This window comes from Saccoglossus kowalevskii, chromosome 7, assembly GCF_978046115.1.
Source record: "Saccoglossus kowalevskii chromosome 7, keSacKowa6.1, whole genome shotgun sequence".
Taxonomy (NCBI): Eukaryota; Metazoa; Hemichordata; class Enteropneusta; family Harrimaniidae; genus Saccoglossus; species Saccoglossus kowalevskii.
In genome coordinates, this window is record NC_140647.1 from 21,615,525 (window position 1) to 21,642,200 (window position 26,676).

The 26,676-nt window shown below is 31.7% G+C and overlaps 1 protein-coding gene across 1 annotated transcript in view; it reads right to left on the reverse strand.

The window, feature by feature from the left end:
- LOC100373735 (rap guanine nucleotide exchange factor 4-like) overlaps nt 1-26,676 on the reverse strand; it is an 87,385-nt gene that overhangs the window by 33,409 nt on the left and 27,300 nt on the right. Inside the window, exons 2-6 of the mRNA XM_078013048.2 lie at nt 21,366-21,508; nt 19,854-19,942; nt 18,640-18,790; nt 18,504-18,508; nt 1,458-1,542 (exon numbers count right to left, since the gene is read on the reverse strand). Coding sequence (XP_077869174.1) covers nt 1,458-1,542; nt 18,504-18,508; nt 18,640-18,790; nt 19,854-19,942; nt 21,366-21,508 — 473 coding nt within the window. The remainder of the gene's footprint in view (nt 1-1,457; nt 1,543-18,503; nt 18,509-18,639; nt 18,791-19,853; nt 19,943-21,365; nt 21,509-26,676) is intronic.

Genomic DNA, 26,676 nt, shown 5'->3' on the forward strand with positions numbered 1-26,676 from the left:
AATATCGCATTTTTTTGGTAAAACCTCTATACATTTTTTTCTTCAAAATGTTCTCTAAGCTGAGTTTGTTTTTCAAAATCCACCCCTCCTCCGGAGTACCTAATGGCCAACCCCTGAATAAAAGACAGAATGAATAATGTGACATAAATTTGTGTAGACAGTGATTATGGAGTACTAGTAATAAGTCTTCCTCTGAGGAATAATTTATCATGTAAAGCAAAGTAAAGTTTCAATAATTAATGATAAGTGGAGAAAAGATGAGATAAGGCAGTTAGATAAGAATTAAGATTGGAGAATGCAGAGACGAGCGTTGAGCTAGACAGCAAATATCGTGTTATATAGTCCAATAAACACGCGTCAATTGATTCCAACCATACTACGATATTTTGGAAGTGGTGTTGAGGACCATATTTGTTCTATTAAAAGTGTCCTGCACCATTAAAATAGGGCCTGGTAATAATAATAATTAAAATAATAATTTTATTAATATTCCCTGGAGCGATTGCCAATGATTACAAATGTTGAAGAAAGAATGAAAAGTTAAAATAAACCAAGCTAATACATTACACAAAGACTAAACTTTTATACTGTAAAAATATAGAAAACAAAATGCAAAACTTAAACTGTGAAAAAAGATTGTCACTGGGGTTGCTGTCTTATTTCAAAGCATTTCTATAAAGGTACCTTGCTACAGGGAGTGTTGGACCACTGTTGTTTAGCAAGGTCATAAATTGTGTCTTTGGTGAAAAATTTAAAAAATTTAGGATTTTGTTTTTTACCATTTCAAATAAAACATTTCTTTTGGGGGTATAACATTTGCATGACATCATTAGGGGAAACTCGTCATTAGGTGATAGTCACACCTCTCATTAAAGTACGTGTGATGACGTAAGTGCATGATACTTTTTCAAATGATGGATGTTTTTTTTTAGAATAATTCCTTTTGAAATTAGTTTGAAACTACTGTCGATGGCAAGATAATTTGTTGCGGCTACATCTAAATGTAAATCACCAGTGAGGTAATCTGTGCTTGCAGACCATTTTATGCAAAGCCTTGTATTTTGCTCAAAGCTATAGCGGAGAATATATCTAACACCGGATGTGAGTGGCGAACATGCTTCAAATATCAAGGTATTATCACAGTTCCCACCAAACCATGCATCGAAAGTGTGATGTGAGTGAATCGAAAAACCGGGATTAAAAAACAAAACTCAATATTTGCTCTAATTTACAGACTGATGCTGCATGTCTAGTAAAAGTGTTTGTATCGCATCTTTGTAACAGTATACATTCTTTTGGGTTGCAGATATGTAACAGGCATGTTTTGAGAGTGCTTTGAAAGTTGTCTTTTGTTTTCTATTGAAATCAACATGCTAAAATTATTTTATTCAACATTTCATCTGGAAAATGAAATGGACATTTCTGTGTTTGCGAAAACTATGATTTTTTTATATTACCTTGTTGTTGTAAGTAGGCTGTATTGCTAGGTAGTGCAGGCACTGGGTTGGAGTTAATCATTCCTTCCATAAATTGCTTGTTTCGCTACAAAAAAAAACACAAACAAAAATCTATTTAATAACCTCCTCAACTCCTGTATTTGAAAATTAGAGCATGCTACAAAACGATCAAAAGAACTCCACATTCCTATAAGAACATTGTCATGGTCAAGAAATGGACAAGAAAGTAGTTTTGTTCTGGGTGCAAGAACATGTCCACCTAACTGCAATAAAACATGTATGATTTCTTTTTCTCTGTGGATACCGGGATAAATCAGATCAAATAAATCCAACAAGTTCAAGTAGGTCTGTTTTTTTTCTTCAAAATCTGATCAGACATCCGATTTTGCGGTTTACATGATGCGATTTATGTAAACAGATCTGACCGTTATAAATTTTAAACCATCATAACAACGACACAGTAAAATTGTTATCTTCTAATGCTTCTAATCCTTCCAAAGCATGACTTGAATTTTTCAGTTGAGTCAGGATAATCTATAATAGTTCATAGATGAAGTTGTCTTCAGTGTGTGAATCCGATTGAAGAATTCATCTCAATATGATTTTAAAGGGGAACCGCTCAATCCCATGGATTGCACCAAAGAATCATGGGACACTATAATTGTTTATGTTGTTTACAATGTTAATCTATCTTTTGTTATCCATTGTTATTTTAATCCAGAAAGTAAATTTGTTGTGAAATTAATCTTAACTGGAAGGTGCCCCTTTAAGATGAAATATAGATGAGAAGATATAAATTTCAATTACTGTAAAATACTTTATTTTAACTGCAATTAATTTTCGCTGAAAAGACGTTTTGGGTGTTTTGTATATGGAATTTATTTTCACTGATTTTTGACGAGTTAAATGTAAAATAGAGAAAAAAAAGGTATATTCGCTGACATGGCGATAATTAATTCCAAGCGAAGGCATGAATTCATGAATTTAATGACTATTTTTGCAGCACACAACTGTATTAGTTTGATAAAACAATGCAATTTTCTGTAACATATGAGCACTAATTATGTGTATATACAATAACTAGCACTGTACATTAGTAGTTTTCCATTTTCATCAAACAAATACTGTTGCACTTGCTGCAAGAGAAACATTTTTAGTTTAAGTATATTCAATTTGGTTTTAAGCATGCAGTATCAAACTAAATATTAATAAAATACTAATTTTCATCCATATTGCATACATTGAAAATGTTAATTTTTTTTTCTATTTATTTATTTATTTAGAACCTTAAATAATAATTGATATTTTAATCATTTTTAAAAATTGGTTAGCAATGATCACAAATATTATATATATATATATATATATATATATTATATATATATATATATATATATATATATATATATATATATATATATATATATATATATATATATATATATATATATATATATATATATATATATATATATATATATATATATATATATATAGTACACTATCAGATGAAAAATCCGTCATGAAACAAATAGTTAAAAGTATATTAAATAATTGACAAAAGAATAATTAAGCCTCTCATATTTCATAATCCTCAATTCCTTTGTCAAGTCACACTGAATAATAATTTGAACTATCAACCACACAATGGTCACTGACTGCAGACCACTGTTGTATCACTAACAGGTAATTAGAATTCTACGCATGTCGCACAGACATGTAATTATGATTATTTTTCATTTTTATTTCCGCACAGTGACAAATTAATTGCAATATCAATCTTACCTCCGTGCGTATATATATGTATGATGATTAAACGTGATGACATGTACTGACTGAGTATACAATGTTATCAAGTCAACTCTAATACAATGACAAATTTTGAAAATAAACATTTGGTTTTACCTAAAGTCTGTTTTTTTACATTGTATCACCATGGACTTTTCAGTAAAATATTGAGAGCACAAGGTTGATGGAGCAAGTTGTCACAGTAGAGCTTTTTTCCACATATGTTTGTACTAAGAACATGTATCATGGCAAAATAATTTCACCCATATTTGGTATCACACATGTCATTATTTTGCATCATCACATCTATACATGTCATTATTTTGCATCCTCACATCTACACATGTCATTATTTTGCATCATCACATCTACATGTCATTATTTTGCATCATCACATCTATACATGTCATTATTTTGCATCCTCACATCTACACATGTCATTATTTTGCATCATCACATCTATACATGTCATTATTTTGCATCCTCACATCTACACATGTCATTATTTTGCATCATCACATCTATACATGTCATTATTTTGCATCATCACATCTATACATGTCGTTATTTTGCATCATCACATCTACACATGTTATTATTTTGCATCATCACATCTATACATGTCATTATTTTGCATCATCACATCTATACATGTCATTATTTTGCATCATCACATCCACATGTCATTATTTTGCATCATCACATCTATACATGTCATTATTTTGCATCATCACATCTACATGTCATTATTTTGCATCATCACATCTACATGCCATTATTTTGCATCATCACATCTACATGTCATTGTTTTGCATCATCACATCCACATGTCATTATTTTGTATCATCACATCTACATGTCATTATTTTGCATCATTACATCTATACATGTCATTATTTTGCATCATCACATCTACATGTCATTATTTTGCATCATCACATCTACATGCCATTATTTTGCATCATCACATCTACATGTCATTGTTTTGCATCATCACATCCACATGTCATTATTTTGTATCATCACATCTACATGTCATTATTTTGCATCATTACATCTATACATGTCATTATTTTGCATCATCACATCTATACATGTCATTATTTTGCATCATCACATCTACATGTCATTATTTTGCATCAACACATCTACATGTCATTATTTTGCATCATCACATCTATACATGTCATTATTTTGCATCATCACATCCACATGTCATTATTTTGCACCATCACATCTACACATTATTTTGCATCATCACATCTACACATGTCATTATTTTGCACCATCACATCTACATGTCATTATTTTGCATCATCACATCTACACATGTCATTATTTTGCATCATCACATCTATACATGTCATTATTTTGCATCATCACATCTATACATGTCATTATTTTGCATCATCGCATCTACATGTCATTATTTTGCATCATCACATCTATACATGTCATTATTTTGCATCATCACATCTACACATGTTATTATTTTGCATCATCACATCTATACATGTCATTATTTTGCATCATCACATCTATACATGTCATTATTTTGCATCATCACATCCACATGTCATTATTTTGCATCATCACATCTATACATGTCATTATTTTGCATCATCACATCTACATGTCATTATTTTGCATCATCACATCTATACATGTCATTATTTTGCATCATCACATCTACATGTCATTATTTTGCATCATCACATCTACATGCCATTATTTTGCATCATCACATATACATGTCATAATTTTGCATCATCACATCTACATGCCATTATTTTGCATCATCACATCTACATGTCATTATTTTGCATCATCACATCTACATGCCATTATTTTGCATCATCACATCTACATGCCATTATTTTGCATCATCACATCTACATGTCATTGTTTTGCATCATCACATCCACATGTCATTATTTTGTATCATCACATCTACATGTCATTATTTTGCATCATTACATCTATACATGTCATTATTTTGCATCATCACATCTACATGTCATTATTTTGCATCATCACATCTACATGCCATTATTTTGCATCATCACATCTACATGTCATTGTTTTGCATCATCACATCCACATGTCATTATTTTGTATCATCACATCTACATGTCATTATTTTGCATCATCACATCTACATGTCATTATTTTGCATCATCACATCTACATGCCATTATTTTGCATCATCACATCTACATGTCATTATTTTGCATCATCACATCTATACATGTCATTATTTTGCATCATCACATCTACATGTCATTGTTTTGCATCATCACATCTACACATGTCATTATTTTGCATCATCACATCTACACATGTTATTATTTTGCATCATCACATCTATACATGTCATTATTTTGCATCATCACATCTACACATGTTATTATTTTGCATCATCACATCTATACATGTCATTATTTTGCATCATCACATCTATACATGTCATTATTTTGCATCATCACATCCACATGTCATTATTTTGCATCATCACATCTATACATGTCATTATTTTGCATCATCACATCTACATGTCATTATTTTGCATCATCACATCTATACATGTCATTATTTTGCATCATCACATCTACATGTCATTATTTTGCATCATCACATCTACATGTCATTATTTTGCATCATCACATCTATACATGTCATTATTTTGCATCATCACATCTACATGCCATTATTTTGCATCATCACATATACATGCCATTATTTTGCATCATCACATCTACATGCCATTATTTTGCATCATCACATCTACATGTCATTATTTTGCATCATCACATCTATACATGTCATTATTTTGCATCATCACATCTACATGTCATTGTTTTGCATCATCACATCTACACATGTCATTATTTTGCATCATCACATCTACACATGTTATTATTTTGCATCATCACATCTATACATGTCATTATTTTGCATCATCACATCTACACATGTTATTATTTTGCATCATCACATCTATACATGTCATTATTTTGCATCATCACATCTATACATGTCATTATTTTGCATCATCACATCCACATGTCATTATTTTGCATCATCACATCTATACATGTCATTATTTTGCATCATCACATCTACATGTCATTATTTTGCATCATCACATCTATACATGTCATTATTTTGCATCATCACATCTACATGTCATTATTTTGCATCATCACATCTACATGTCATTATTTTGCATCATCACATCTATACATGTCATTATTTTGCATCATCACATCTACATGCCATTATTTTGCATCATCACATATACATGCCATTATTTTGCATCATCACATCTATTATACATGTCATTATTTTGCATCATATCAATACTTTGTGAGTACTATTTCAAATTAAATTTGATGGCAGAAATTTTCAGGGAACAATTTTTTATCAAATTAAAAAATGTTAATCAAATGAAAATAAAAAGGCTAATTTTAATTTGTCGGTACTTGATATTCTTAATGGCCTTTCTGCATATCGAATTTTCAAGCTCTGGCTGCAACACTAAATGTGCATGGTGAAAAAACACCATTTGGTAAAAAGCACTCAAACTGCAAAATTTACGACTTTCACATGATGAACACCAATTTTCTGGTAACTTTAAAAACATCAATGCACTTTAAGTGAATGCAATCACCATAGAAACCAAACTTAAACTGTTCTTAAATAGCCAAATTACCCACTTTTCACCCAAATTCCATGAAAACAACACCATTAAGAATTGTATCACTCTTTCTCCATTTACTTATAACCTGATTTTAGGTCAAGACAGCTTTCAAAGACAGAACAGTAATTATCAGGCCTGGCATCTACATAGCATAACAGCAGAATTTTATATACGTGATACAACATGTAATTAAACACAAAATTGAAAATTTACACAATTCTGCATCTGATTGATCAATAACTCTACATGTACACTTAGCAACAAAGTATACCTTCAATTCTACATGAATGCGCTTGGTAGTAAGACATTCACTAAAAAGACAAATAATTTAAAATTAATTTCCATACTGTATTTTATTAGAAGCACAACCTTAGACTAATAAACAGACACCGAAACCTGTGGTACTTTTATATGGTATGTTTATCCCCGTTCTGACTGTCAAGTTATTCAGGTATTACCAATTATTGCGCTGTATTGGCTCTTGAAAGTACATGTCTATTGCTACGTTGATGTTATGGGATCTCAGCACGAACCAACATTTTTAATCATTTGTGTTTGCAGAGGGATTACAGTTTTTGCGTTCACGAAATCACGCCCTCATTTGCCGATTTAATATTTGACCCAAACGTGGAAAACGATACGCATATGACGATTATACTATTTGATATATTGAAATTATATCTATTTGTTATGGTGTTTATTCCGAGTCATCGTGCACATGAAAAGCAAAGAAGATTAAAAAAACAATTATTTTTTCATGTTGATGAAGCATTGCAAAAAAAACACGCTTGCAGCAGTACATAAATATGCGTCGCTGGTGACGGTTTGCATTCATTTCATTCATTACTACAGCATCCGACCATATATAGCTGCACTTCCTTTCATCATCATGTCATACTAGTATGAATCAGTATGTGTTCACTTAAATTCACCACCGATGACGTGATTTCGGTTCATGCCGAGCGTTCAGGCAGCAGATCAAGTTTTTTTTATACACGACTTGATATATAGATGCACCATTGTCATTTACATGGCACATATATGTATACTACTAATAGAGCAAATAGCGTTAATCCTGAATTTGACTTCCCTCAGCCTTGACCACAAAGATATGAGACTGTCACTTTATTACAAGTCCCAATTTTGATAAAGATGTATATAGTCAATTCCTCTTTACTTTTCTCAAAGGGACTCACTGCATTAAAATGCAATTACAATTAATCCCTTAAAACTTTATACATGTACCATACTGACACCTAGCTATAACCAATTAAATCATCAAAAACCATTTTTCAACTTTTCCAAAACACTATTATATTTCCATATGAAATCTAAATTTAGATTTCAAACAAATTATATTAATTGTGTCCACAATAACAGAGCAGGAAAATATAAACAAGCAGCCTGTCAGCTGAGATAGCTCCACTGTTAGCAATGCATATTTCAATTAAAGAACTGAAGATATCATTAGAAAATTAACAAATCTGAGAGAGGTCCACATGTACTACCTGCATGTATAACATAAAAGCAATCAGACTTGCGATTTTTAACAAGAAGTCGAAAATAACACTTCTTACCAAAAATGACAAAAATATTCACCAAAATTAGAGAATTAAAGATATCATTACAAAATGAACAAATTTGAGAGAGGTCTGCCTATAGTATCTATATATGTAATATCAAAGTAATCGAACATGCAGTTTTTAACAAGCCGAAAATTTCACTTTTTATCAAAAATATTCACCAAAATTAAAGAATTTAAGGAAACATCATGAAATGAACAAATCTGAGAGAGGTCTACCCAAGGTACATATACACCAAGCATCAAAGCATTCAGGCTTGAAGTTTTTAAGAAGAAGTCAACAAGCAGCCTATCGGCTGAGATAGCTCCGCTGTTAGCAATGCACATTTCAATTAAAGAACTGAAGACATCATTAGAAAATGAACAATATGAATAGTATCAAAGCAATCGGACTTACAGTTTTTAACAAGAAGTCGAAAATATCACTTTTTACCAAAAATTACAAAAATATTCACCAAAATAAATTAATTAGAGAATTGAAGATATCATCACAAAACGAACAAATCTGAGAGAGGTCCACATGTAGTACCTATATATGTAATATCAAAGCAATCGGACTTACAGTTTTCAACAAGAAGTCGAAAATATCACTTTTTACCAAAAATGACAAAAATATTCACCAAAATTAGAGAATTGAAGATATCATCACAAAAATGAACAAATCTGAGAGAGGTCCACATGTAGTACCTATATATGTAATATCAAAGCAATCGGACTTGCGGTTTTTAACAAGAAGTCAAAAATATCACTTTTTACCAAAAATGACAAAAATATTCACCAAAATTAGAGAATTGAAGATATCATCACGAAATAAACAAATCTGAGAGAGGTCCACATGTAGTACCTATATATGTAGTATCAAAGCAATTGGACTTGCGGTTTTTAACAAGAAGTCGAAAATATCACTTTTCACCAAAAATGACAAAAATATTCACCAAAATTAGAGAATTAAAGATATCATTACAAAATGAACAAATCTGAGAGAGGTCCACATGTAGTACCTATATATGTAATATCAAAGCATTTACACTTGCGGTTTTTAACAAGAAGTCGAAAATATCAGTTTTTACCAAAAATGACAAAAATATTCACCAAAATTAGAGAATTAAAGATATCATTACAAAATGAACAAATCTGAGAGAGGTCCACATGTAGTACCTATATATGTAATATCAAAGCAATTGCACTTGCGGTTTTTAACAAGAAGTCGAAAATATAAGTTTTTACCAAAAATGACAAAAATATTCACCAAAATTAAAAAATTAAAGATATCATTACAAAATTAACAAATCTGAGAGAGGTCCACATGTAGTACCTATAGATGTAGTATCAAAGCAATTGCACTTGCGGTTTTTAACAAGAAGTCGAAAATATCAGTTTTTACCAAAAATGACAAAAATATTCATCAAAATTAGAGAATTAAAGATATCAACATGAAATGAACAAACCTAAGAGAGGTCTACCCAAGGTACATATACACCAAGTATCAAAGCATTTAGGCTTGTAGTTTTCAAGAAGAAGTCGAAAAAGTAAAACATTGACACGGACGACGGACGACGGACGACGACGACGGACGACGACGACGGACAATCACTCATATGATAAGCTCCGCTCGACAAAGTCGACAGCGGAGCTAAAAAAGTAAAAAGTTGACACGGACGACGACGGACGACGACGACGGACAATCACTCATATGATAAGCTCTGCTCGACAAAGTCGACAGCGGAGCTAAAAAGGTTGATGCCTTACAAAAATTACAGACTTTCCCTCTACTATTTCTATAAGCCAAATTTTGCCTTTAAAATGGGTTCCTTCTCAACTCTGAAATCCAAGCACTATAAAAATTTATATAATAATATCATTTGCGTTATATATGATTTTGAATTACTCACCAATGTGGCTTATGATTAAATTATAAATATTAAAATATGGTTACTCACATATTTACAGTATGAATATAAAAAAATAAATATGTTTCCGAGGCATTAAGTGGACTGTACTAAAAATGTATTACATATACGAAATACAGAGAATACATCTGAGTTGAATAGGCTTTTTTTCCCAAATCCCATCCTATACCGATAGTACTTGTACAGACACTGTCTGACATAAAAATAAAATTATTCAACAATTCCAATTAAGGTTAATCATAACTATTATTCTTCAGGTCAAATTCTCTATGATACACTACTGTGGAATTTTAATTATAAATTAGGAGACTTTGGAGGGGATTGTTCCTATTTTTTTAGATGTTTTAACTATAACAAAATGTTATTGTTATGCAATACCGTGACACAGGTGTTATTGTACTTGTGAGTATAGTTTACAACCGTGTCAATCTACATTACTGATTAAATTTGCACACAAATTACTTTTAGTTTTATTTATTCATGTCCATAATTAATTTTTAATTAATTCTAGTTGATACCATTTTTTTTTGTTCACTTTTGTGTAATTTATCAAAAATCAATACTAGCATAAAAGGGCTGATGGCAGTAGTAAATAATATGAAAGTAGTAAAGTTCAAATCTCGGAATAAGTCAAAAAAAGAAAAATACCTATTATTTGTATACAAAAAAAATCAGAAATTTTTTTTTTCAAACTTAGCCAAATAATTAAAAAATCAGAAATATAAAGCAATTAAACTTGTCACCACTAGTTTTCTTCACAAATTCAATTACATACATGTTGTCCTTCAGAAGACTTGAACAAAAATAGACAATTTATTTTGAGTAAAAAGTTAAAATTGACTCAAATTGTGTCTGTTGGCTCCAAAATTAGGGTTCATTTGCAAAAATATTGAAAAATAAAAGAAAAAAGCTCAAACAAATTAGGGTGAGAAGTCTGGTGGTGAAAATGTTAATGATGTATGGTTACGATTAAGTTGAAAATATAAATTTGTAGGTAAAGTATGGCATGGATAAATTGAAAATATCAAAGTTGGCAATGAAAAGATGACAATCAGCAATAACGGTAATCGATAGTGAAGTCACAGTTACGTAATTTGACTGAAAAAATTGTGGTTGATAAAAGTGTCATTAAAAAGTCCCTTGATGGTATATTGAACCATGGAATCAAAGTGTTTCCATTAGAGGAGGGTGGATGAATGTGTTAAATGCATGCCTGCACTTTACCTAAATCAATTAGCTTGAAATTCTGGATCAACAGTACGTGTTGCCGATTACATCGGGAAACACCGAACAAAATTATAATTCCCTACAAACTAAGCATTCTAAAAAAACATGATTGAACAACTTTAGCAGTGTATCAAATAGATAAATTGCAAACATTTTTGACAATTATTAAGAATTCATTTATTAATGGCCGTCTGAATTATAAAGAATTACAAATAAAATATAAATGCTTATACCAACCGAGTAAAAACACTTTTCAAATCAATCACATTTCTGTCAGTGAAATAGTAAAAAGCAAATGACAGCCAGTCGGCCATTTTGAATCAGATCACAAAATCAATTGACTTGCATCAGAACAAAATCAGTCCCGGCATGTACGAGAAATAAACCCAAAACTTGACAGGGCTTAAAAAAAAAACACTGATTGAAAGATGTAATGAGATTATATTTGATGAATACATGTACCTATTGTTTATGAGTATATTATAGGATGACAGCGGTTAACTCAAAATTATTCAATGTGACAACAAAAACAGCTTTTGAGTAATAAACCTCCATTTTATGTACTTAACCAATTTTCAAATCAAATCAAAGAATAGGGTATAACATTACAAAGAAATTACAAGTACAAGGACCCCTACTTTTTTTTTTTTTTTTTTTTTTTTACAAATACCTGTTTTTGTTATTTAATTGACAAATAAATATATAGTGCGCTTAAATTTTCTGCATTCCATTTAGTTAGTCAGTGTCCTTCCTTTGATAAAAAAAAGTCATAAAAAAAATGACAGCTTACAAATAACTTTCTAGTGAAAACCTTGAAATTTAAATTCAATAAACAGTGTAAATAAAAGATGACACAGTCTGTTATTTTGAAAAAAAAGACACAAAATGTTATTACTGCAATACATGTAGTTAATGGCATCCACTGATGTATAGTATAGTACTAATAAAAATATTGTAGATTACCGACCATGCATCACCGATTTTCGGTCAATTTCAATTTGCAATTTGATCAATAACTTGGTGATAATCTCGTCTGATGTCTACTGAATTAATGCATATATTTAAAATAGCTTATAAAAAAAAACAAGTGCGAATTCACAAAATCTTGTCTCGCATGCTACCTTATCTACTAATGTCTTTCACATTCCTGTACAAACGTATCTGATCGATGCAAAGAAGTAAAAGATTTGCAACAAAGGGTAATCGCAGTAGAAATCAAACGATATCACAAACTGTACAATATGATGAATGTATCTCAATTTATAAGCACGATCAGTGAATCTTTTCTCGTCATCTCAGTCAATATCTGAAGACAATACCGAGAGCGCAATATAGAACATAAATTAGAGAATAACGAAATAGACAAGCAGAAGATTATATAAATGATACGAACCTGCCGGGGGTTCCGAGATAGAGAGTATGCACTGCTGAATGCGTACACCAAATTGAACATTAATGCTGACTTATGTCATGTGATTAAATAAACGCATATCACAAGGACCGATTAACAGCAGCATTATTTACAAGTCAATGCGCTATGCAAAGCCATACGCATTATTTTCTATGTTTCTAATCTCCATTTAGAGTAGTTTTAGCTTCATTACTGCCATAGCTCCATAGTTTACATTTGCTATTGATATCCCTTTAATATGAAAATGCTCTCGTAGAATTTCATTTGAATTCAACAAAATTATTAAAGTAAAATTCAAAAGGATTTCTTAAGAAATTTCAGAAATATAATTTTATGAAATTTTTTTATGGAAGTTATGTGAATTCCCATAGAAAATAATATCTATAGATGTTTAATGGAATTTTATTGCTAAATTTATTCAGAATTTCATTGAAATTGTATGCAAGTAAATTTAAGCACTTGATGAAATGGATGGTTTTCTGAAGGAGTTATGTGTGAACTACAAAATTTGTTTTTTACACTATTTCTATGGAATCTAGGAAATACAGAATTTTTATGAAACTGAACGTAATTTTAATGGAATTTCTATAGAATTAGTATACACACGATTATAGAGAGTGTAAGAGTTTTGGTATCATTGATATCAACCTCTATATTTCTATAAATGTACCACACTTCCCCAATCATAAGCCCAGGGGCCTGAACATGTAAAATCAAAGAAAGTATAAAGGGCTTATACAATACTCGAGGACCACCTCAGAAAAGATGATTTTTTTTTGGTTTACCATTGTAACCATTTTACCACACATTCTATAAAAAAAAATAATTGACTTGAATTTTCCCTGTTGGCTCCAAAATTAGGGTTCATTTCCAGACATATTGAAAAATATGAGAAACAAGCATTGATAATGCATAGTCCCCGTTTTAATAGTATTAGCTGTAGTCGATATAAATGTTCAGTACAAGTGACATGTAGAAATGAAAGATCAATGTTTTTTTTAACACCGACACTAAAATATACTGGACTGGATATTTGAAAACCCCTGAAATTTTACAGGTGTCTGTCTATATGAATTAATCAAATGAAAATACTGATGTCACTTTTTCAATGATAACTATATAACAATTTGTGAGTATTGGTAATTGGTTCACATATCAGAGAATATGATCCAATGAAAGTAACAGTAACCTTTCACATATCAGATATGCTCCAATGAAAGTAACAGTAACCTTTCACATATCAGATATGCTCCAATGAAAGTAACAGTAACTGTTCACATATCAGAGAATATGATCCAATGAAAGTAACAGTAACTGTTCACATATCAGAGAGTATGATCCAATGAATGTAACAGTAACCTTTCACATATCAGATATGCTCCAATGAAAGTAACAGTAACTGTTCACATATCAGAGAGTATGATCCAATGAAAGTAACAGTAACTGTTCACATATCAGAGAGTATGATCCAATGAAAGTAACAGTAACTGTTCACATAGTAGAGAATATGATCCAATGAAAGTAACAGTAACCTTTCACATATCAGATATGCTCCAATGAAAGTAACAGTAACTGCTCACATATCAGAGAATATGATCCAATGAAAGTAACAGTAACTGTTCACATATCAGAGAATGTGATCCAATGAAAGTAACAGTAACTGTTCACATATCAGAGAATATGATCCAATGAAAGTAACAGTAACTGTTCACATATCAGAGAATATGATCCAATGAAAGTAACAGTAACCTTTCACATATCAGATATGCTCCAATGAAAGTAACAGTAACTGTTCACATATCAGAAAATATGATCCAATGAAAGTAACAGTAACTGTTCACATATCAGAGAATATGATCCAATGAAAGTAACAGTAACTGTTCACATATCAGAGAATATGATCCAATGAAAGTAACAGTAACCTTTCACATATCAGATATGCTCCAATGAAAGTAACAGTAACTGTTCACATATCAGAAAATATGATCCAATGAACGTATCAGTAACTGTTCATGTATTAGAGAATATGATTAAATGAAAGTAACAGTACTGTACACACATTAGTGAATACGATCCAATGAAAGTAACAGTAACTGTTTACATATCAGATGAAAGCAGCAGCGACCGTTCACAGACTAGTGAATATGTGATCAAATGAAAGTACAGTGATAATAAAAACCACACAAAACATCAACGTCTGTTTGCAGCTTGAATTACGCAATGCCTGCTATTTTTGTTGTTTATGTGATCTCTATATTTCACATTGATGGAACTTGCAGGCAATTGAGAAAGCAGGTTCAATTGCCTATCCTTGATTAAAACTCAATTGAAATTATAATACACATTAAAGGTATTGCGTCAATTCATAAGAAACAAATTTCTATCTACTTCAATCTAACTGAAAAGGTAATTACATTTTCAAGTCCTTTGATGTGTAAATTTGATGTCTACTTTAAAAACCAAATGAATATCTTTAACCATTTTACAGACGGAATGACAGTGTGGCTGAATACTTTACATAAAAGTAGAGATTGGCTGACGTTTAACAAGATTCCATTAAAATACACATGATTAAAGACAAATGTAATGTTGCATTAGCAAACTTATCTTCCAATTTAGTTACAATCGTCATATCATTTCTATAGAATTATTATGAGAAATATTTGATGGTCTAATTATGTACAAATTATGGAAAACACAAAATAAATATTCAAATTTCAATGAATTTCAGAGAATTAGAATGCTGGTAATTGTTTTACAGACGGAATGACAGCGTGGCTGAATACTTTACATAAAAGTAGAGATTGGCTAACGTTTAACAAGATTCCATTAAAATACACATAATTAAAGACAAATGTAATGTTGCATTAGCAAACTTATCTTCCAATTTAGTTACAATCATCATATCATTTCTATAGAATTATTATGAGAAATATTTGATGGTCTAATTATGTACAAATTATGGAAAACACAAAATAAATATTCAAATTTCAATGAATTTCAGAGAATTAGAATGCTGGTAATTGTTTGAACTTCGTATTTGATTGTTGTTTTGTTGTCGCATCAGACACATGATTGGTAGACCCAAGTTAAAATCCTACCTATCAGACTCAATGGGAAGGCCAATTCCACTGGCCGAGATTCATTCACTAATGAATGCGACTTTGGGGGAACCTTGGTTAAACCCTGGTTGACGCCTGGCCACACAGCCCTGTCATGTAGTCCCAAACATGAATATGATTTCTGTGACAAAAATGCACCATGTGTCAGCACAAAAAAAAAGTCAGGAGAGACAACAGGGACATTCAATATCCGGAACTTAATAGTTCCCATGCTCATAGAGTCATAGAAAACAAAGAAACACAAGAACTTAAATTTATTAAACAACAGTAAATTTCCTACTGGATATAAAATATGACAAATATGAAAACAAATATTAGAATATACATTAATTTAAAATTAATTACAATTTCAAAGACTATTTAAATGTGTTAAATACAAAGAACAAGTAATCACAATTTAGCCATAGTAAAAGGAAGACACACCCAACCAAAAATACCATTAGAAAATAGGATTTGTAGACATTGTTCATAGAAAATGAAATACACTTCGTTTTGGTATGTCTAAAATACCAAACACGCCAAAAAGAAACTTTCTTCAATATTATATTTCCAAAAAAAAAACATCACTAATCTGTGGAAAGTCATTTATTAAATAAAAGTAGTCACAAAAATACAATTAAGCTGTTAGGTGATTTTATTCACAATTCTTTTATTTTAAGAAATAAACATTCTCTTGATTTGTAATACCCCCCGGTACTGGCTAATACTATTACATTTATTTTATATACATATTGCTTTTAACTGATAGAAAATGTTATTTCTAAGGATGCAATAAAGATTGTTATTATTATTATACATGTATTAAAATTTATTCCATCAAATATGTAGAGGTTGAACCAATTTTCAAGACCAAATTTTATAAACATTTGTAGGTAGAGCTGAAAATATTGACTTGACTAATAAGGTTTCCCTAAAGTCGCATTATTAATCTTGAACAGAAGCTTTGGCCTCCCTAGTAAGCCTGACAGTGGCACACTCACTCAGGGTAATCCCTTTTTATATGTTTGATCCTATGTAGGACCTAAACTGACTCAGAACTAACTGATCATAGGTCTAGTACAGAAACCACTACAGTCTTGGGTACACTGTAAGATTTCTTTTTATATCAAATTATTTGTAATTTTTATATAAATGCCCCTGAACATATGAACTGGTATTGTTTCTTGTGCCAGGGAAAATTGAAATTGAAATTTTAATTTGAAGAATTTTTCTTTGGTATTAAGATTATTCAAATACCACAAGAAGATGAAATATTTTCAATGTTCAACATTTATTAAATATTGTGATCGCATTCTTGCATTAAAAGTTTATTTGGATCGACGAAACATACTCTGAAACAAACATTTTCTTATTTCACCGTATATGTCGCACATCACATGTACGTGAAAATGCCGTAAATAGAACAGATATGCAAGAGCTAACTATATTTCATATTTTATATTAAAAATTTGTGATTTTTGCAAGATAATAGCATGTGCTCGCAGAATATCACAATATTCAAAGTGTTTTATTCAATGAAACAAATTTCTATTAGACCTCACAATTTTTTAGACAGACACTATGCCAATTCAGATGACTGACGGACGCAAATTAAATAGCTTATTTCAAACCCTACATGTATCTATTATAATGTAGACATAGTTTAAATTCACTAGACTATAGCTCAATAGTGAATTATAACTGCCCACATCAAGTTTTATCTGAGATATATCTAATGAGTTTTATTTACCGGTAAGTGAGAAAAACAAAAGAATATGAATCCCCATCACAGGAGGGCACAACTCACTATTAAATTTGATGTAAGTTATACTATTTAATGAAACCTACTTCTCACCGTTACATATGTAGCAAATAGGTTTTAGCAATTAGAATTTTTTCCACCATCAGAAAAAACCTTAAACAACAGAAAATAAGATCTCATTCTATACAATGTTAATTCTACTTTAAAATAATTCTTAGCGACAAACTATGCAATGATCTGTGAGTAAATAACACCGTTGCTTTGCTGAAATGAATTGATGGATTCTTTTCGATACAATTGAAAAGCTAAACATTGGCATTGATGATTAGATGGTGTGTTAACCTGTCATATTGATGTGGAGTTATGTACAATAGGAGACACACTTAGCATAGTTTCCTGTTTTTTGTCGTCATGGCCACAGAAAGGAGATATATCCTGAGTCGAGGAGTGCTGCTGCACGACTGTGTGAAGGCAATTCAACTCATAAATAGGTCCCTTTCTATATTTTACCGCAATTCAATCTCGATAACCAGTATCGGTAATTGTACATTCACAGCATATGAACCTCAACTCAAATTTGCCACGTTGTCATGGATACTAAAAAGTCAGCAATCAAACGCTTCTATAACCATGTCACTATAGATGTGGGTGCACACATGCTGACCTAAATACATAAATTATATAATCTTGTAATTCCATACTCACCTCCCATAATGATCTGAAATCTTTCTGTTCTATTCGTAAGAATTCACAGTATTCTGTCGTGATTACCGTAGCGTGTCGTGGTGTATCGCTCAACACTGATTCACCAAAAGCTGTGCCAACACCCAGCGTGCAGATTGTGATAGCGTCCTACAAAATGGATGAATTATACGATTAGATGTGATAAGTTGGCGGAATTCAATTGGTGCATTTACACCCAGACCATATGTGCTAGACTTAGTAATATATATGTGTACTATCGAGAGCACTTTAAAAAATCCCAATTACAGACTGAAGTAATGACATTGACTACAAGTGCTTATCTGAAAAGCATACCAATAAACAAACATATACTACCTAGCATATAAACTGCAAAATACTGTTTTGGGCGCACTGAAAGCATATCACCAATAGGACTCATTATACATGCATTGACTCAAGTTAACAAAGTATTAAAATGATGTTGTTCCCTGATAGTTTTTTTTTTTAACCCTATTGCGCAAGACTTCTAGCTGTTTCGTCTCAGATGCTAATTGCAAGTGCATTTACATTTGACCCAGCCCCTGGAACCTTAATACCACTTGTTAGAAAGCAGAGCAGACTGTACTCTCACTTATACTAAATGTCAACACTTTTTTTTTTCAACCCAAGGTAGGTTTTAAACTTAGGTCTGCCGATTATTAGTCTAATCTAAAAACCACAATGCTACCAGAGACCAGTGATATGTCATATATGAAGAAAACGAATTAAAAGTATCCCCGGTTACTAAACTTAAGTTTGAAGAAATCGATTAATAAAAGACATTTTTTTGTTCTGTTTAAGAGAATTACCATGGTTTCCTACGGCAAAAATACATCTCTAAAGTTTTAGCTCAGTGAAATATGGTGAAAAAAGATAATTATACAAAAAGTACTTTTTGATGTCGAGAAGTATTTACAATAAATTTCAGTGAGTTTTTAACAAGAAAATACATTTTCATTGTGGTCTATGGAAACCACTTCTAAAATGATATTTTATGCACATTATTTGACTTATTTTTTTTGAAAAAAAAAACGATTGACAGTAAACACAAAAAATTCACATTCTGTTGACTAATATTAAAATGAATAATTGTAGACTGATTTTGATGTGAAAAATTGTCACTACCATATGCACTAAAATATACACACAAGTGAAATTCTCACAAGTAGGATTCTACCTAAATGATTCTCACCTTTGGATCTCCTGTCTCAGAGACGTTAACATCCACTGTACCAGTAAGAACTGCATACCAATTGGTTCCCATGTCACCTTGTCGAAACACTGAAATAAACACAAATAATTGAAGTTAATACCAAGTATTAACAGAGGTACATTACTTAGGGTTTGCAACTATGGTGACATGATACCAAGATCCCGTTTCAATCTCGCTCTTGCATAAGCGTTCCAACTCAGAAAAAAACGAATGCGCATGCCCGAGGTAACTAGAATACTGGGATGTCCAGGTGGATCAAAATAGCTGCTCACGATATGATGGATTACGATAACTATATTTTCCGGACATTTTCGATGTATTACATTTTTTCACTATGAATGTAGTACATGTAATACATGTTTTATTACAAACCGCCTATGTCATGTCAGAAGTTCGTAGCACCTGTCTCGCTATCTACGAGATGAGACTTGAATGGGATCTTGACATGATGTCACCATACAGTTCTATGCGCGTTGCAAACCCCAAGTAATGTACCTGTGGTATTATTTATACAACTGACATTTGTAGAATTCTTGTGCTAAGCTCATACATTAATAAAAACAATTATATCAGGAAATTATATTAACTAATAAGTACAATTTAGTTGTGCTCGTTCAGGATTAGGATCACAGTTATGGATTATACAGTTGTGTTGACATCACTCATTGTACACAATACAACCATATCAAATTTCACCACCAGACTTTCCCGCCCAAATTATTCTGTACTTTTTTCTTATATTCTTCAATATTTTTTGAAATAAACGCCAATTTTGGAGCCAGCAGACATAATTTGTGTCAGTTTTTCGTATTTACTTTAAAAAAGACTATAAGCTGGACTATTCTGTGAATTTGTGATGAAAAGAGAGAACTGGTGTTGAAAAGGTTAAAGGTTATACGGAGGCAAAGATTTATCACTGGTATAAATTGATGATAATTTAGTGACAATCATTAGAACCAAATTACTCAAAAGTTGTTGTGATTTTGGAGCTTTAGGACAACAGGTGAAATAAAAATATGAAAACAGGTATTTTTTGAATATTATGAGGTCATTACGATACCTCAAAGTATGCACGAAGACAGTACAGCAAGAGTATCGACCAACGTGCAGGTCGATACGATGGTGTACTGTCTGAGTGCATACTTGTCGGTATCCTTGTAATAACCTTATTATTATAATACATCTTTTCCTTCCAAGAATACATCATGGGAATGCCGAAATACAAAAAGTTTGGAACACAATCAGCGAACTTCTTTGTGTGTAGTCAAACCCTGATTGCAGCCATGTTTGTTTTTATTATTAGAGAACGCTTACGCGCATAATCATTCCATATTTGGAATTCATATTTCCTAATATGGTTGGATGAAATTACCCTGTAAAACACCGCAAAATTATGGCACGCTGTAACTTATGGCGTTAAACTTTATTAACCATCTAGGGCCTGCTTAATCTAAAACCATTGTGTGCCAGATAACAATTTCAACTACTCACAGGTAATGCCTTTTTCAAGGTCTTCATAGTAACCATAGTAACAGATCTGTTGTAGTAAGAGTGGATGGAATCTTTCAAACGCTTTCACATCTTTGAGTCTAGAGTAGATGATATCCAGGTCTTCACCGGTTCTGTCCGCAGGCCTGCAATTAGCAAAGAGACATGATACATTGTATAAGTGATGAATCAAGTCAGGGTTGCCATGGTTTCCCTGTGACATGGTCAGAAATAGTAATACTAACATGTCAGTGATAAAGCAAAAAATCAAAAACGCCGTGATCACTGCAATAAATTATTGAATTATTACCAAAGATAGTTATGTCATACTCTCGGTTTACAGCAGAATATATCTTTGCACAGCCAGAGGTAGTTTTTTTTTAACTGATGTGGTGACAGATTTTTATTTTTCCAGTAGATACACTTGATTTAAATGATGTCAAGGGGGTATTACTAGGTGGAATAATAATTAACTTGATGGTTCAGCTCTACCAACAACTTTAAATCAACAAGGAAAATTGAGATACGATTGTGATGAAATATCATGTTTACTCGCTTATAATTGTCATGACGACCAACAGGAGAATTGAGGTAATGTGGAGAAGGTATTACACTGTCATGGGCCTGAGTTCTCTCTGTGTTATTTTGATTTCTGTAAGTACCAGTGCAGGCATGTCTCTGTAATGCTGGAAAATACGCTCTGTATACAAGTACATTGTACAATGCAAAGCATTTGACCAAATCAACCACTGGATCTCATTAAAAAAAACTTAACAGAAATCAACCGTGATATTTCATCTTGAATGGTACGGTATTGTACCCACAAATTTTGTACTAGGGTTAAATGCATAGTAATACTTCGCCATATTCAATGCCAGGTTACAAGGAAGTTTACTTTTAATTTGCCACAGCTGTTTAGTGTTTTATATAGACAATCATAATGAGCATTTGACAAATTTAAACAAGCAGCATGTCAGCTGAGATAGCTCCGCTGTTAGCAATGCACATTTCAATTAAAGAACTGAAGATATCATTAGAAAATGAACAATATGTATAATATCAAAGCAATCTGACTTCCAAATTTTAACAAGAAGTCGAAAATATCACTTTTTACCAAAAATGACGAAAATATTCACCAAAATTAGAGAATTGAAGATATCATCACGAAATGAACAAATCTGAGAAAGGTCTACATGTAGTATCTATATATGTAATATCAAAGCAATTGAATTTTTGTTTTTTAACAAGAAGTCAAAAATATCACTTTTTACCAAAAATTACAAAAATATTCACCAAAATTAGAGAATTGCAGATATCATCACAAAATGAACAAATCTGAGAGAGGTCCACATGTAGTACCTATATATGTAATATCAAAGCAATCGGACTTACAGTTTTTAACAAGAAGTCGAAAATATCACTTTTTACCAAAAATGACAAAAATATTCACCAAAATTAGAGAATTGAGGATATCATCACAAAATGAACAAATCTGAGAGAGGTCCACATGTAGTACCGGTACCTATATATGTAATATCAAAGCAATCAGACTTACAGTTTTTAACAAGAAGTCGAAAATATCACTTTTTACCAAAAATTACAAAAATATTCACCAAAATTAGAGAATTGAGGATATAATCACAAAATGAACAAATCTGAGAGAGGTCCACATGTAGTACCTATATATGTAATATCAAAGCAATTGAACTATTGGTTTTTAACAAGAAGTCGAAAATATCACTTTTTACCAAAAATGACAAAAATATTCACCAAAATTAGAGAATTAAAGATATCATTACAAAATGAACAAATCTGAGAGAGGTCCACATGTAGTACCTATATATGTAATATCAAAGCAATTGCACTTGCAGTTTTTAACAAGAAGTCGAAAATATCACTTTTTACCAAAAATGACAAAAATATTCACCAAAATTAGAGAATGGAAGATATCAACATGAAATGAACAAACCTAAGAGAGGTCTACCCAAGGTACATATACACCAAGTATCAAAGCATTCAGGCTTGTAGTTTTCAAGAAGAAGTCGAAAAAGTAAAACATTGACACGGACGACAGACAACGACGGACGACGCCGGACAATCACTCATATGATAAGCTCCGCTCGACAAAGTCGACAGCGGAGCTAAAAAGAAGATACAATATTGCAGGCGTGTATGAGCAATTATGTGGCTATGCACTCTTGTCTCCATCTTACATGTATGTCATTGGTCATAATATCTTATACCACAGTACGATATTAAAATACATGTACTTTTAAATTATTTTTTCATGAGCGTCACCATAACCAATATTAGGGTGTCAGACTCAAGATTTTTATACAGTTGCTAATATTTTAAAATTTTAAATTTAGTAACTGTAGTTTTAATGATGAAGTCCATATTATTTGTACTAATACATGTATATGTACTTTTCCCTTGTATGGTGAAATAGTCACAAATGCTTATAAATAATATTAAAATCGCATACAACAATACGTTGTATATTTGTTTGGAACTGCACTTGTGATGTTTTTATTGTATACTTTATTCTGAATACTCTACGTTTCACCCAATTTACAGAAATTTAATGTGCTTTAATCTGTACTCATGTATTTTTTATTTTAATTATTCCGATACTTGTAAAAAAAGCTCATTATTGGAAAAAAACATTAGTGATGCTGCATTAATTCTCAGCCATCAAAGTTTTTTTCTTTGTTACGCTGCAAACAATATAAACCATCATGTGACTGCAAAGAGGCCGTGTGTTATTCGATGAAGTGATGTAGTGGCTGTAAACTTGGGAATATTTTACATGTATATGCAAATAATTAAACAAGCAGCCTCTCGGCTGAGATAGCTCCGCTGTTAGCAATGCACATTTCAATTAAAGAACAGAAGATATCATTAGAAAATGAACAATATGCATAGTATCAATGCAATGGGACTTGCTGTTTTCAACAAGAATTCAAAAATATCATTTTTGACCATAAATGATTATGGTTTTAAACAACAAGAAAATATCACTTTTTACCAAAAATGACAAAAATATTTATCAAAGTTAGAGAATTGAAGATATCATCATGAAATGAACAAATTTGAGAGTGGTCCATATGTAGTATCTATATATGTAATATCAAAGCAATTGGACTTGTGGTTTTTAACAAGAAGTCGAAAATATCACTTTTTACCAAAAATGACAAAAATATTCACCAAAATTAGAGAATTAAAGATATCATTACAAAAAGAACAAATCTGAGAGAGGTCCACATGTAGTACCTATATATACAAGCAGCCTGTCGGCTGAGATAGCTCCGCTGTTAGCAATGCACATGGCAATTAAAGAACAGAAGATATCATTAGAAAATGAACAAATCTGAGAGAGGTCCACATGTAGTACCTATATGTATAATATATCAAAGCAATTGGACTTGCGGTTTTCAACAAGAAGTCGAAAATATCACTTTTTACCAAAAATTACAAAAATATTCATCAAAATTAGAGAATTAAAGATATCATTATGAAATGAACAAATCTGAGAGAGGTTCACATGTAGTACCTATATATGTAATATCAAAGCAATTGGACTTGCGGTTTTCAACAAGAAGTCGAAAATATCACTTTTTACCAAAAATTACAAAAATATTCACCAAAATTAGAGAATTAAAGATATCATTACAAAATGAACAAATCTGAGAGAGGTCCACATGTAGTACCTATATATGTAATATCAAAGCAATTGGACTTGCGGTTTTCAACAAGAAGTCGAAAATATCACTTTTTACCAAAAATTACAAAAATATTCACCAAAATTAGAGAATTGAAGATATCATTACAAAATGAACAAATCTGAGAGAGGTCGACATGTAGTACCTATATATGTAGTATCAAAGCAATTGGACTTGCAGTTTTCAACAACAAGTCGAAAATATCACTTTTTACCAAAAATGACAAAAATATTCACCAAAATTAGAGAATTAAAGATATCATTACAAAATGAACAAATCTGAGAGAGGTCCACATGTAGTACCTATATATGTAATATCAAAGCAATTGCACTTGCGGTTTTCAACAAGAAGTCGAAAATATCACTTTTTACTAAAAATGACAAAAATATTCACCAAAATTAGAGAATTGAAGATATCATCATGAAATGAACAAATCTGAGAGAGGTCTACCCAAGGTACATATACACCAAGTATCAAAGCATTCAGGCATGTAGTTTTCAAGAAGAAGTCGAAAAAGTAAAACATTGACACGGACGACGGACGACGACGGACGACGGACGACGCCGGACAATCACTCATATGATAAGTTCCGCTCGACAAAGTCGACAGCGGAGCTAAAAAGGAGCAAAACTTTACGAAAAATTTATATCACAAGCATGTGACATATGTATGCTAGATTTCACTCTACGAATGCTAGGGATTTCGAATACGACACACGACATGTATCGCATAAGAATTGTATCTCACATTGCTACTGTATATAAAATGATCCTCGCTTACATCATCATTACATACAGCCGTCAATTATACAGGATGTTATTTTCTTACACACATTGTATAGGACCTGTATTACACACATGACACGAATTAATAACTGTGCCACTTTAAATGTAAAGTTAATCCCGCTGATTACTGTACTGGGCCATCTTTCCTAGTGTGAACATAGCTAGCTTATTCTGAATCACATCATACAAAACAATTGTGTGTCTGTCTGTGTTCCACATACAAGCTTTCTGAATATGTCTACAGATGCATGTTGAGAGTACGACCGAGTATTAGCAGTTCATGATTCAAACATCCATCAATCCGACTCTCGAGATGTACCAGATGAACACATAGAGTGAATTACGCCGAATGCCAATAGCAGTCTTGAAATCTTACGTGGAATAATGACGTAAATACTCTTAAACGAATTTATCAATCAACTGGACAATATCACTCAATCAGTGCGCAACGGTTTCGGCATAAATATTCACAACTCCATCCTACTTATCTTCTAACCGTCATTACACTGAGAATATACAGAGAATTGCACCTTGCAGGGAAATACACACATACGTACATCAGTCATTACATTAACTTTTTTTTTTCTTACTCCTAAAACTTAAATACAAATTACCGAACATATTATGCATGTCATTAAGTGAGTCAGTTTCTGGCCTATAATGGTAAATTTATTTATTTTTCCATCGCAAGAAATAAGACATGTAAGAAATTAGAATCGGCAAGTCATTACTAGCTGCGTGCTTCGCCTTGTGCTAAGGGTCAAACAATTAAACTACAGCAGTCCATTTATTTCTAGATTGTCCTCC